At 38.7% G+C, this 14,916-nt stretch overlaps 1 protein-coding gene across 1 annotated transcript in view; it reads left to right on the plus strand.

Moving 5' to 3' along the window:
• Nucleotides 1–14,916, plus strand: part of LOC103742327 (disintegrin and metalloproteinase domain-containing protein 5-like) — a 103,379-nt gene that overhangs the window by 66,895 nt on the left and 21,568 nt on the right. The window contains exons 19-20 of the mRNA XM_008843382.1: nt 6,041–6,200; nt 8,269–8,319. Of these exons, the coding sequence (XP_008841604.1) occupies nt 6,041–6,200; nt 8,269–8,319 (211 nt within the window). The remainder of the gene's footprint in view (nt 1–6,040; nt 6,201–8,268; nt 8,320–14,916) is intronic.

Here is a 14,916-nt window from a genome sequence, read left to right on the forward strand (position 1 = left end):
AAAATATTTTATTATTTTTCTTTTATGTGTATGAGTGTATTGCCTGCATGTAGGTAAGTGCACCTGTGTGATGCAGTGCCCGCAGAGGATAGAAGAAGCTGTCGGACTCCCTGGAACTGGAGTTACAGACAGTTGTTAGCTGCCATGTGGGTGCTGGGATTTGAACCTGGGTCTTCTGCAAGAACAGTCAGTGTTCTTAACTGCTGAGCCATCTCTTCAGCCCCTATATATCTATTTTTAAGTAAGCTTATAGCATAATGTTTTCCTCCTCCCTCTCCCTGTGTATTGACCTCTCTCCTCCCTCCTAAGTTAAAGTCCCCCCACCCATTTTTCTCATTTTAGCCTTGACAGCACCTGTAGTCTACTACCCCACTCTGTAGAGCTGCTTTGCCCATTCCCCTATAGCTCCTTTCTGCTCTTCTGGCTTCTTTGATTACTTCTTTGATTACTTACTCACATCTAAAGATTCATAGCTAGGATCCACAAATAAGGCAGAACATGTGGAGTTTGTCTTTCTAGGTATAGGTTACCTACTGTTGCTGATTTGGGGTTAATCTGTGTCTTAAAGTCCAGTAGAACTCTTTATGAAATTACGTGTACCAGAGTTGGTGCATACTTGTAGGACAGTTGTGTCTTCTTTATCAGTTGTTCCTTTGATCAGAATTAAGTGTCCTTGATCACTTCTGATTACATTTATAGTCTGAAGTCTGTTTTGTCAGACAGCAGTATAGCTATGTCTGCTTGTTTCTTGGTACCGTTTGCTTGGAATAATTTTTTCCATCCTTTCATTCTAAGGTAGTACCTATCCTTGAAGATCAGATGAGTTTCTTGTAGGCAAAAAATTACAGATTTTGCTTCTTAATTCATTCAGCTAGCCTGTGTCTTTGGTTAGAGGAGTTGAGGCAATTTGGTGTTTAAAGTTTCTATTAAAAGATGTGTGTTGATTGTTGTCATACTGGCTTGCGCTCTTAGTCTGATTTTGTGTTTCTGAATTATAGCTTCATTTGTTTTCTTTGGATGTTAGTCCTCTCTTGGCTGTGCCTATCCCACTCTTCAATCCAGTGTTGCCGCCAGTGTTCTCAATAAGGGGGTTCAGTGGACTGAGCTCTTCTAGCCTGTTCATATCATGGGGGTTTTGCTTTCTCTTTCAACTATGGCGGATAGTTTTGCTGGGTAAAGTAATCCGGGTTGGGGTCTGTAAAGCGAAATTCTCTCCTGGGAGGCCCGAGTTCATGCACTCTCGGTGCCCAAGCCCTCTGTGGGGTGCACTGCGACCTTCTCGGCTCCCAGGCCCCACACTGTCCTTACAACGACTGACCCACAAAACTGACACAATGTCCCTCTAAGCTACAGTTGGGGGATTAAAGGTACTTACTTGGGCTTGCCAACAAGGCTTATGATATCCGGGAAGGGCTCACTTACAAAGACACGGATGCCTGGGCGCTCTTTCCCCTACATCTCTGGTGAGCTTCCAACATCCATGGCCGCTAGTGCCCCTCCAAGATGGAGATGCCCCACCGCCTCCCTGGCTTCCTCTGTGTCTGTCCTGAGAGCCACCCCGTCATGTGATTGAAGCTTACCCGATTGGGTGGAAGGAGCTGCTGTCTCCCCCCTCTGTCTACAGAGTAGTCTCCCAGGGTTCAGACATTCAGCTGTGGCCAGTTCTGGAGGACAGGCCTATCCAATGGTCTGTGGTCTTAGAAAACTTGGAGAACATGACTCTGGGTCCTCTGACTTTTAAAGTTTTCATTGAAAAGGCAGCTGTTTGTTTATGGCATTCCTGTACATGTAAGTTGTGGTTTTTCTTTTGCAGCTTTCAGTGTCCTCACTTCTGTGGATTTGGTGTTTTGCTATGATGTGCCAAGGGCAGTTTCTTTTCTGGTCTTGTCTCTTTGGTGTTTTGTGTGCTTCTTGCATCTGTAAAGGTATGCCTTTTTTAATTTGGAAAAGTTTTCTTCTACCATTCTGTCAAAAATCTGATCTATGCCATTTCCTGGTACCCTTCTTCTTTTTTAAAAAAAATATTTTATTTCTTCTTTTTATTTTATGTGTATGAGTGTATTGCCTGCATGTGGGTAAGTGCACCTGTGTTGTGCAATGCCCACGGAGGACAGAAGAGGCTGTCGGATCCCCTGGAACTGGAGTTACGGACAGTTGTTAGCTGCCATGTGGGTGCTGGGATTTGAACCTGGGTCTTCTGCAAGAACGGTCAGTGTTCTTAACCACTGAGCCATCTCTCCAGCCCTGGTACTGTTCTTCTGTGCCTATAACGTGGAGATTTGGTCTTTTCATGGCATCTCAGTATTCCTGCACATTCCTTTCATGTGTTTTAAAAAATTCATGTTCTTTGATTGAGTAGTCCAGTTCCTCTACTTTGTCTTCACCCTGATATTCTGTCTTTAACTTGATCTCTTGTACTGGTGAGGCTTTCTCTTGATTTTTCTAATTGGGTTTTTGATTTTTTTCAATTTCATCTTCATCTTAGATTGAGTTTTCTTTAGTATTTCTATCTCTGTATTCAAATCCTGAATTGTCTCTGTCATCTCATTCAGTTAATATCTGTGTTTTCTTGAACTTTACACAGCTTTTTCCTAAACTCTAAGTTCGTTGACGTGTTTGTGTCTTCTTAAAGCTCCTTGATCTATTGTATCATATTTTTCCTTGTTCTTTTAAGTTCCGTGCCCCATGGTTCATCTGAGAAATTCTGCTTGTAGAACATTTCTGTAGAACTAGTAACTCTTTGGAGCAGGGCGTGCTGTCTAGGCCTTTTGTATAGCTCGTTTTTGCAATGTGACCTGGACATGTGAACTTCTTTTGCTAGTGATGTCTGATGTGAAATTGTAGCCTGCTTTATGCGGAGTAAAAGTTTGGTTTTGCTTTGCTGTTTCCCAAACTTGGTTGATTTCAGATGATATACAAAGAGTTAGTACGTCAATGCTTCTAATACTTGTGTTGATTTTTGAGTGGAGATACAAGTGTGATTCAATTCAGTGATAATGAAGAGTGTAAATGCGGCTCCCCTTTGGTCTACGAAGGCTGCTTCACAGGCTGTGCTGTCACATCTAGGGCCTGTGTTCTGTCTTCCTCCCCTCGGTACAGCCTTCCCCACTGGCCTGTTATTAGTTTCCTGATCTCTACAGGTATTCCAAATGAAACCCATATATCTAAAGATTCAAAGCTAGCATCCACAAGTGAGAAGAAGCATGGAACATTTATCTTTCTGGGTCTGTGTTACCTCAGTCAGGATGATTGTTTCCATGCTCACCCATTTACCTAAAATTTTTATAACTGCATTTTTCTTAACATATGAATAACATTGCATTCATCAGTTGATGGACATCTCTGTTGTTTCCATTTTCTGGTTATTGTGAATAGAGCAGCAGTGAGCGTGGATTAGCCAGTATCTCTACAGTGAGACATGGAGTCTTTAGTGTAAACATCCAAGAGTGGTGTAGCTGGGTCATCTGTACATGTATTTCCAGCGCTTTGAAGAGCTTCCTACTGAGTTCCATAGTGGGTGCGCCAGTTTCTGTTCCTCACAGCAGTGAATAGTTTGTTCTCTTGATTAGTATTTAGCTTTTCTGATTTCTTTGTGTCCTTGGATTTATTTATGTGGTGGATTGCCTCTATTGATTTATGTATGTTGAACCATGCCTACATTTCTGGAACGAATCCAACTTAATCATAGTGGATAGTCTTTTGGGTATTCACTAGCTGTCTTCTGTGCTGTGATAAACACCATTACCAAAAGCAACCTGGGTAGGAAAGGGTCGTTTCACCTTATAAGTTACAGCCCATCTTTGTGGGAAGTCAGGACAAGAGCTGAAGTTAGGAATCTGGATGCAGGAACTTAACAAAGACTATGGAGAAACACTGTTCATGGACTTGCTTTTCCTGGCTTGTCAGGTGTCTTTGTTTTACTGACCAGGCCTACTTGCCTAGGGATGGCACCATCTGCAGTAGATTGGGCCTGCATACATCAGTTTGCCATAAAGAAAATGCTCCCACAGACATGCCCATAGGCCAGTATGATGGAGGAAATTCCTCAATTGAGATTACTTCTTCCCAGGTGACTCTAGTTTGTGTCACATTGACAAAAACCAACCAGCACAGATGTTTTCTTGCTTTAGATTTGTTAAAAAATTTTGCGTCTATGTTCATAAGGGATATTGGCCTTTGATTCTCTTATTTTGTTGGGTCTTTTGTTTTAGAAGCATGGTAATACTGGCTTCATAAAAAATTTTGGAAATGCTCCTTCCTTTTCTTTGAAGGTCTGGTAGAATTTTCTACTAAATTCACCTTTCCCTGGGCTTTTGTTAGTTGGCAGATTTGTAATTACTACTTCTATCATATTGGATGTTTTGGATCTATTTAAATTATTTGCTTCTCTGTTAAACTTTTTAAAGGATTTTTCCAGTTGGTGGACTGTATATTTTTTAAAAAATTTATCCTTATTCTCTGAATTTCCTCAGTGTCACAATGTCTTCCTTTTCATGTATAATTTTATGAATTTAGGTCTTGTCTATCTTTCTACTGGTTAATCTGTCTGAAGGTTTGTTAATCTTTCAAAGATTCTACTCTTCATTTCACTGACTACTTTCATTTTGTTTTCTTCTTTCTGCTGTTTGCTATTTGTTGTTTTTAGGCCTTCAGTGAATTATTAATTTGACAGCTCTCATTTTTTAATATAAGCCCTTAGTCCAATAGACTTTTCTCTTGAATGCCTTGTGTCCCATAGACTTTAGCATGCTGTGTTTCCATTTTAATTCAATTTTAGGAATATTTAAATTTCTCGAGTTCTTCTTTGACCGAATTATATGCAGTAAAGTGTTGTTCAGTTTCCGTGAGTTCATTTGCCTTCTGTGATTTCTGTTGTTGCTGACATCCAGTTTTATTCCTTGCTTTGTGTCTTAATATGTGGTTGATTTTAGAGCAACAGTCTTTTTGTGGGCTACTGAGAAGAATATGTTTGTTGAGACTTGCTTTGTGTCTTAATATGTGCTTGATTTTAGAGCAATAGTCTTTTCGTGGGCTACTGAGAAGAATATGTAATCTTTCGTGTTTGGGTGGAATGATCTGTAGATATGTTCGATCCACTTGGTTCATGATGTCGTTTAGTCCCAGAAGTTCCCTGTTTTGTGGTCAATCTGTGGTTTTAGATCTAATAATATTTCTCTTAAGAAATTAGGTGTCCCAGAGTTTGGTGTTTAGAAATTCAGGACTGCAGTATCCTCTTGGCAGATTTTTCCCTTAACGAGTGTGAAATGTCCTTCTTTATCCCTTCTAGTTTGGGCTTGAAGTCTATTTTGTTAGACAATAGCAATGGCTGCCTTTTTCTTAGTTCCAGTTTCTTGGAATACCTTTTTCATCCTTTTGCTCTAAGGTCATATCTCTAGTTAATGTTGAAGTGTGTTTCTTGGAGGCAGAAAAAATTGATCCTGCTTTCTAATCCAGTGCTGGTCTATGTCTCTTTATTGAATGGTAACTATGAATATTGAGGGTTTTTAAATCAATGTTTATTAATTCCTGCTTTGTGTGTGTGTGTGTGTGTGTGTGTGTGTGTGTGTGTGTGTTAGCAGTATTTTCTTAGACCTCGTTTGATTAACTGTTCAAAATTGTTTACTGATTTCCTGTGCTCACTTGTATGTATTTGGCCTTCTTGTCAGAATGAAGCATTATTTCTAATATCCTCTGTAGAGCTAGTGATCACAAATTCCTTAAATCTGTTTTTAACCATGAAAAGTTTTCTTTCTCCTTCAATTATAGTCGACAGCTTTGCTGTGTATAATAGTTTGGACTGGCATCTGTGGTCTTTAAGTCTATCTAAGAGTCTTCCACACACTGAAAGATTGAGGACTCAGTAAATACTAACAGCAGTTATATGCAGTAGTTTAATTTTTGTTTGTCTACATTATATCATAGTGAATATGAATGAAATGTTTAATGTTGGGGAATAATGCTGGTAAGGATTTCTTCTCCCCCTTTTCATTTGGGTAATAAAATCTCAGACACAATTTAAAATTGGTATTTTCCATTCTAGGTAGAAGTAATTTGCAGAAAAAACATGGTATTTCTGGAAAACACTGGTATCAACTAATTTTCTACATTTCTCTACCTGTGACTGTCGTTATCATTGCTGCAATAATAAAGCAAAGTAAATTAATAGAGCTCTGTTCCAAAGAGGAACCTGAAAGCTACAGGTATATACATTATAGATGCATATATGATTACTATTATTACATTAAACTCATCTCACTAAGAATAAAACACTGGGTAAGGCAACATAACAAGAGGCACAGAGACACATTCCAAATTGGATTTATTGCCATGGTGCATTTCATCACTGAAAGTCCCTCAGCTTACCTGTAGTATCCTGGTAGAAGGAAACGGTACTCCACAGGTACCTTTGAGACATATTTAACCTCTTAATTCAGTGACCCTGTTAAATTATCCATGTTGTTCATAGAGCCTTATAATAGTAATAATTACTGTTGTTAAGGTAAGTTTCAAATGTAAACTTAAATATAAATTCAAGGTCAGTAGGAAACATCTTTATTATAACACCTTTCTCAATTGTAGTAATAACTATGAACTTTCTTTCACAATATTTATTGTCCTAAGTATTGATATTGTTAATTCTCACAGTAATTGCATGGCTTGCAGTGATGACTCAGCAGTTAAGAGCATTGGATGCTCTTGCAGAGGACGTGGGTTTGATTCCCAGTACCCACATGGCAGTTAACAAATGTCTGAAACTCCAGTTCCAGGGGATCTGACTGATGCCGTATTTTGAACACTGTGGGTATTGCATGACACAGGTGTACTTACAGACACACAGGCAATACACTCATGCACACAAAACAAAAGTAATAGATAAAATAATTCTTAAAAGTTGAGAGACAAGAGACAGTGTGATGAAAATCACATTTAGCTTCAGAAAACTTAGTTTTAAGTTTCAAGCCTTGCATGCAAAACTATGCTTTGTTAAGTGATTGACTTAATATCTGTATACCTGCAATTGTTCTCTATAATTCTTTAAGTAGGAAATGAAGAAGGCTTTCCAATATTTGAAAAACTTTTAGGTATATAAATATAATGAGTGAAATCAGCATATTATTTGGAACAAGTTGCAATAATATTAACCATTATATTGAACTCCTATACATAATTCATACTCTTTTGCCAAATATTTACTGCTGGCTTTACCTTTCAAGAACTGACAGGACAAGTCAACATAAGTACATTTTTGTGATAAGAGAAAGAAATATTTAGAAACACGTAGAAAAATGACTGATTTTTCTCCCTAGAACTATAAATTTATTTAAAATCAAAGTAATAATAATTATTGAAAAGTATCTAGAAATAGAAATGCTTACCATTGGGTTAGGGAGATGGTTCAATCAGCAAAATGCTTACTGTGAAAGCATTAAAACTTGAGTTTGGATTCCTAGCATCCATGTAAAAACCTGAGAATGTTGGCAAGCACCTGATGCCCGTACTGGAAAGGTGCCAACAGCCCTGGGGCGGCTACCCAGGTAATGTAGCTGAATTAGTGAGCTCTGGGCTCAGTGAGAGATTCTGTCTCAACAGATAGGTATTGAAGAAGATCTCTGTCATTGATCTATGACCTCCATATACACCTCCACACAGATGTGCATACACATGAACATGTACACAGGTGCACAAAAGAAATTCTTGCTATTTGCACAAGATCAATTGTGAGTTGGTTGAAACACACAATTCCTCATAAACAATGTTAGTGTCTGAATTAAAAGGAAATCCACAGAAAATTTTAAATTTGAAATACGGCTTAAATACCATGAACATAAAGTAAAATTCTTAAAACAAAACCGTTTAATATTCATTACATGATTGTTGGAAGTTTTCTAAAATTTATCTTTAACTGATACATGAACATACCAAAATTGTATGTATTTATGGGGTAGTGTACAGGGTTTTGGTTAATTTGATTCATTTCATGCTGTTGATCATTTTGATGTAATTTGAGCTAAGGAATTAGGGATATCATGGGGTAATAGGACTGTCTATGCAGATGTGTCTATTGTGCAAATATTAGAGCCAATGTTGAATGAGAATGAGAAGACCCAGTCCACCAAGTGTCTGTCCTAATACAGAGGCCGTAACTGCTTGTGTTAGAAAATGGCATTTCATATATATGAATCACGCGGTTTCTTAGAGAACAGTCTTCAAATTTAATTTTGAGAATTAAAATTTCCCCCATTTTAAATGGAGTTTTGTCAATTATAGATCTGTGTCAGATGACAGCAGGCGAACCAGCGAGCTGTCCTTCAGTAGAAGGTAAGTACAGAGGACAACTAATCCCTTTGTAGTGTGCACGTTCGTTATGGCTTAAGAGTGCTTAAAATGGTTAGTTTGTAGCCAATGGATTGGCTCATAATATTCTTCATGGCTGTCATCATAGATTGTGTCACAACCAGAAGCAGTGAAGTGTGGTTGCAGGGCATCCTAGCCTCTGCATTGACCCATCTGAAGGAAGGATGGTTGTGTTGTCATGGTAGCATGGGTAAGACTACAGACTGTGGGACTCTTTTGTTAGCATAGGCAATCACTGTGATGACATTTTACTGTCCTATAAACAGCTGTCTGACAGGATGCCATTTGCACTTATAATTCTGTTATTAACTCAAAGACATCATGGTTAGTAAGGTAGGCCTTGGTGTGGTCGTTGATTCTATTATCTTAATTCATCTGTAAAAGTAAGTTAGAGATCAGATTATGGAACAATCAATATAGTTTATGAATTGGGCATTCGCCTATACTGTCGTTTATAAAATTTCCCTTATGAGATGATGGATAGACAGTGAAAGGAGAGACTGTGTCATATATCATCCAAGATTATTGTTCAAAGCTCTTTATCATTGCAGTACAAAATTATCTACTATGATTATTCATGAAGTAAATATTGAGATAACTGTCTGAATTAAGAGAATTTTTAAACTTAAAAATACTTTATTTTATTTTTTTCTTTTAGTTGTTACTTTTTGTTGTGCATTTTTATTGAATTTTTAAGATTTTCATACAATATAGTCTGATGGCATTAAGATCTATTCCCTTCTTTGCACCTCTCCCCAGTACCCCTGCCCAATTCGATAAACTCTCTTACATAAGTAACATGGCCTGTAGAGTATGAGCCCCCAGTGCCCTTAGGGGATCCACCCACTCGGCCCACCAAGAGACCCAAGCCTGCAAGACACCATCTTTCCTACTCCTGGTAGTCATCAGTTGCCAAAATTTGGGTTAGGATTTCCTACCCACCTCCCCATGTCTATGCTGGGACTTCTCTAATTTGAGCTTGCTCTCTCCATTGCTGTGAGTTCATATGAGTATCTGACCAGTTGTCTGGAGGGCTCTGTTTCCCTGTGTTCATCCAGCCTCTCTGATCTTACAATATTTTTGCCTCGTCTTCTGCAAAGATCCCTGAGCCACAGGAGGCAGAGGTTTGCAAGCGCTCTCCTGTCGAGGGATAAGCACCCTTCCACTTCTTGTTCTCTACACACTGGCTAATTGTGGGTCTCTGTGTTAGTCACCATCTGTTGCACAAGGAAACTTCTCCGATGGAGTCAAGGGATACATTCATCCTATGTGAAGAGGTGGTATTGCAGATGTATCACTTAGGATTAAGCATCTCATGGACACCTATTCTCTGCATTTGATCAGAGATCAGAAGAGGGCATCTGATCCCCTGGAACTAGAGTTACAGATGGTTGTTAGCCACCATGTGGGTGCTGGAAACGGAGCCCAGGTCCTCTGCAAAAGCAGTCAGTGCTCTTGACCACTGAGCCAGCTCTAGTCCCCTGTCTACACGTTATAGGTATTCTTTGTTCTCCGTTTTCCAAGGCCTTCAGGGGCATCATGTGTGTGTGTGTGTGTGTGTGTGTGTGTGTGTGTGTGTGTGTGAACTTAATGCTCTGTTGCCCTCCGAGGATGGCCTTCATTGTGTCCCACAGGTTTTGCTGTACTGTGTCCTCATTTTTTGATTTCCTTCATGATTTCTCCCTTGATCCATATTTCATTCAGTGATGTGTTATTTAGCTTCCAATAATTAATGTACTTTTCCCACTTTTATTGTCATTGATATCTAGCTTTATCCCTTTGTGGTCATATAGAACATAGGTTAACATTTCCACTTTTCTAAATTTGTGGAGACTTGCTTTGTGTTGTATGTGGTCAATTTTGGAGAAAGTTCCATGGGCTACTGAGAAGAAAGTGCATGCTTTGGTTTTTGAGTGAAGTGTTCTGTAGATATCTATTAGATTCACTTGATTTATGATGATCATTCTAGTGTTTGTCTGGTTAGCTTTTTCCTGTGACTTGAAAATTGGTAACAGTGGGGAATTGAAGTCACCACTACTGCTGTGTTGAAGTCAATGTGTGCTTTCATATCTAATAAAGTTTCTTCTGTGAAATTGGGTGCCCCTTTGTGTAGTGCATACATGTTTAGGATTGCAGCATCTCGTGTTATATTTCTCCTTTAAGGGGTGTGAGTTGGTCTTACCTGTCTCTTCTAGTTGGTTTTAGTTTGAAGTCCATTTTGTCAGATAGTGGAATAGCTAAACCTGCTTGTTCCTTAGTTCTCTTTGCCTGGAGCATCTTTATCTTTTTAACCCTAAGGTGGTGTCAGTCATTCATGGTGAGGTGAGTTCTTGGGCACAACAAACTTATGGATCCAGTTTTCTAATCCAATCAGTCTGTGTTTTTTCACTGGGGAACTGAAAGTTATTTTTGACCAATGTTTATTAATTCCTGTTATGTTGGTATTGTAGTACTGGGCTTTTTAAAGACATCCTCTGACTGTTCTGGGATAATTTATTTGCTCTCTGTGCCTTCTTGAGCATGTTTAATCTTTTCTTCAGATCAATATTCTGTAGAACTGGTTTCTTGAACATAAATTCCTTAAATCTGTTTGTATCATGGAAGTGTTTTCTTTCTTCTTCAATTACAACAGATAGTTTTGCAGTGTACAGTAGTCTGAGATGGAATCTGTGTTCTTTCATGGCTTGTAGGGCATAGGTCCATACCCTTCTGGCGTTCACAGTTTCCACTGAGCAGTGAACTGTTATTCTGATGGGTCTGCCCTTACATATGACTTAATCGTTCTGTCTCACAGCTTTCAGTATATTTTCTTTGTTATGTATGTAGAAAGAGTTTATGTAACTTATGGTTCCAAGGGGGCAAGAGTCTATCCTGGAGGGGAGGCGTGGCGGCAGCAGTGGCTGTGAGCAGAAGCTAAGCTCACATCTTCAAGCAGGCACAGAAAGCAGAGAGTGGAGTTCCGAAAAGGCTTAAGAACTCTCTAAGCCCCCCGCCCCCGACCCCCCGAAAGTGATGCAGTGCCATGCTTCCTCCAGCATGGCCACTTCCCACCACCAACTGAGGACAAAATATCGAAATACTAGGAGCCTATGTAGGCATTGTCATTCAAACCACCACAGTAGTCTTTGGGGATCCTTCTTTCTATATGAACCTCTGAAAGGATGTGGAAGGTCTGCCTGACTGAGTTTACCATTGTTACTTCACCAACTTTGTCTGTCTGGGAAAGAATTATCTTTTTAAAAAATTTATTATTTTTATTTTATGTGTATGAGTGTTATGCTTGCATGTAGTTAAGTGCACCTGTGTCGTGCAATGCCCGTGGAGGACAGAAGAAGCTGTCGGATCCCCTGGAACCGGAGTTACAGGCAATTGTTAGCTACCATGTGGGTGCTTGGATTCGAACCGGGTCATCTGCAAGAACAACCAGTGCTCTTAACTGCTGAGCCATCTCTCCAGCCCCTGGAAAGAATTACCTTATCAAAGAATGCATGATTAAGAAATTCTGTGCCATCACTATGTATTCAAATAGTATGTATGAATGCTTCCATTAAAAAGAAAGAGTGGAGACATCACCATATGAATATTCTCCATGCTCCCTAAGTCTTACAAAGACCACTGAGCTATGCAATTCATAGAATTTGATAAAAAAAAATAAACATTTAAAACTGAGAGGTCTTGACTTCACTGTTTCCAAACCAAGCTAGATCACAAATCTCACCTTTATGTATCTTGAAAAAAAGGGAGAATTATCTTACTAAGGGATTGACAGGACAGGAATTATCTTACCAAGGGATTGACATTGATAGGGAGGGAATATCCGTCAAAGCACATGATATACTTGAACAAAAGTAGCATTATGAAATCCGTCACTGTGAATGCTGAATATACACTAACTAAAGTTTTAAAACACTATATATTTCTCCTTCATTTATAACAGATATTCTGTAGAACTGGTTTCTTAGCTGGAAGTTTTTTTTTAGATCTTTGAATATATCATCCTATTCTCTCCCTACTTTTGCTAAGAAAATCTCTGGCAGGTTAATAAGATTCCTTTATCTGATAGTTGATGCTTATCTATGATTCTCAAATTCTCTCTTTGGTGTTTGATTAGAGAAGCGACTATGAATATGATTTTGATTTGTGTGCATTTATTGATCTTAGAGCTTCCTAGATTCTGGTACCCCATCTCCTTTAAGATTAGGAATTTTTCACAGCCATTTAAATAAATTTCTTTTTACCTCTCCTCTCCTTTGTAAACTTCTATAATACAAATAAATGTTGACTTAATGATACCTTATACATTCCGTAGCCCTGGTGTGCTGTTATTGTTATTATTATTTCCCCACCGCCTGTGACTGAGGTGTTCTTTATTCTGCTTGGTCTTCTTGGGTTTGAACCTTTCTCTTCTTACTGATTTGCTCATCTCCAAAATTTCACATTTGGAGATTTTAAATTTGTTATGACATCTATCTCTGTTAACATTTTCATTTAGGTTGTGAATTATTTTTCTGAAAATATTAAATTATCTTTCTCCTTTCATATCTTATTGGTTATGACTTAAGATCATTATTTTGATATGTTAAGGCAGATGCATTTCCATTTCCTTGAGGCTGGTTAATGAAGAGTCATTGTGACCCTTTGGTGGTGTGGTGTCGTGCTCACTTGGCTTTTCATGACTCTTGCATTTCCATTTTGAGGTCTACATAGCTGGTAAGATGATAACCATCTTCTAGTTAAAAACACTGGCGACAAAGCAAAAAAAAATAGACAGGAAGGAGGACATTAAATAAAATCTGTGTATAACAAAAAGAAGAACGAAAAGACAATGAAAAATAACTTTGGAGACCATGTATCAAAATAAGGGATTAATTTCTAAAACAGATAAGGATCTCTTACTACTCAGTAGCACAACAGCAAAATACAGTTACTAATAATGATAACCTGATTACAACATGTTAATGACTGTAACAAAAATTTCACCAAAAAAAAATCAGCCTGCAAACGAAAACAAAGGATGCTTACAACTTGATAGCTACCTACTAACTCAAGCAAAAATTAAGGCTGAAGCCTTCAACATATAGTCCACTGATGAAAACATGCAGAAGGCCAGCAGATGTTTGAAAAGATGCTTAATGTCACAATCACCAGAGATGTACTTTGTTAGGAAGGGTTTTATCAAGCAAATACACTCAGAGTGCTGTGGTGATTGCTGGGAGAGGAACAAAGGGGGGCATAGCTAGTCAGTGGAGATAGAGCCTCAGACATGCCTACTACCCCAGCCCTACGATAAACAGTACTACATTTTGTGACAAAACATTTGTTGTTTTAAGCCCATCGAGTTCACTTAGTGTTGTCTGTACACACATGAGTGTAGGACCATCTGGTGGAGCATATGTAACCCCTTAGTGGCCACATCCTTGAAGAAAATGTACCCTTCCTCTCCTAGCAGCCATCAATTGCCAGTAACTCCTCAGCTAAACATGGAGCGTCTTGAGCCTTTCATCTACGTTGAGATCTTTACTAGTCTAATCTTCTGTAGACCTTGAACATGTAGTCACAGCTTCCATGAGTTCATGTGTAGAATGGCTGTGTCTTGTCCAGCAAATAATGTTCCCTGCATATGTCTACTACCTCTGACTCTTACAATCTTTGTGCCCCCTCTTCCATGATTGGTCCCCAAGGATCATGAAGGGATCCTCAGGAGTCAAGAAAAAATGTGATCTAAATGTCCTATTTAGAGCTGAGCAACCCACAGTTTATTAGTCTCTGCACCTTGACTAGTTGTAAATCTCTGTAATAATTTTTGGTTCCTACAAAAAGAAGCTTCTCCAATGAGGGTTTGGTGATAATCTATGGCTATAAAGGTAAGAATTTAGGGGGTATCTTATTACTATGTTAGTTTAAGTGAATAATAGTATTAAGTTTGCCCCTAGGGCCTATGACAGCCTTAACAGTCATGGGTTTTAGGTCCAGTTAATGGTACCAGGCATGAGTTCCATTTTGTAGAGGGGACTTTAAGGCAAATCAGAAAGTGATTGGTTACTCCCATAATGTGCCACTGTTGCACCAGTGGCAGATGAGTTTTTATTGTAGTTCACAAACTTTGCATTTGGGTGAGAGTGTTGAATATTTTTTTATTCTGGTAATGTTAGTAAAACCCTCCAGGACTATTAGAGTCAGTATGGATGAAGCCTATAGTTCCAGAACTGGTACAGTCAGCATGAGTTTTATTTCCCTGTGTTCTATGACTCAGGTATATGGTCTTCAGCAACAAGGCCTACAATAAAGTTCTGGAGGGTAATGAACAATGACAATGATCTGTAATTTTTGTGTTTGAGGGGTTCTATGGGACCCCACTGAGAAAAGAAGTAACTTATACCTGGCACTGGATATTTTAGTTGATAACCTGTGTCTAGGAGAGGTGTCTTCTCTGTTAGAGAGTAACATTTATGTGTGTGTATATCTATCTATCTATCTATCTATCTATCTATCTATCTATCTATATATATGTGTGTGTGTGTGTGTGTGTGTGTGTATACAAATGGGTTTCTATCTATCTAT

The sequence above is a fragment of the Nannospalax galili genome, unplaced genomic scaffold (genome assembly GCF_000622305.1).
Source record: "Nannospalax galili isolate Female #2095 unplaced genomic scaffold, S.galili_v1.0 scaffold1871, whole genome shotgun sequence".
Taxonomy (NCBI): domain Eukaryota; kingdom Metazoa; phylum Chordata; class Mammalia; order Rodentia; family Spalacidae; genus Nannospalax; species Nannospalax galili.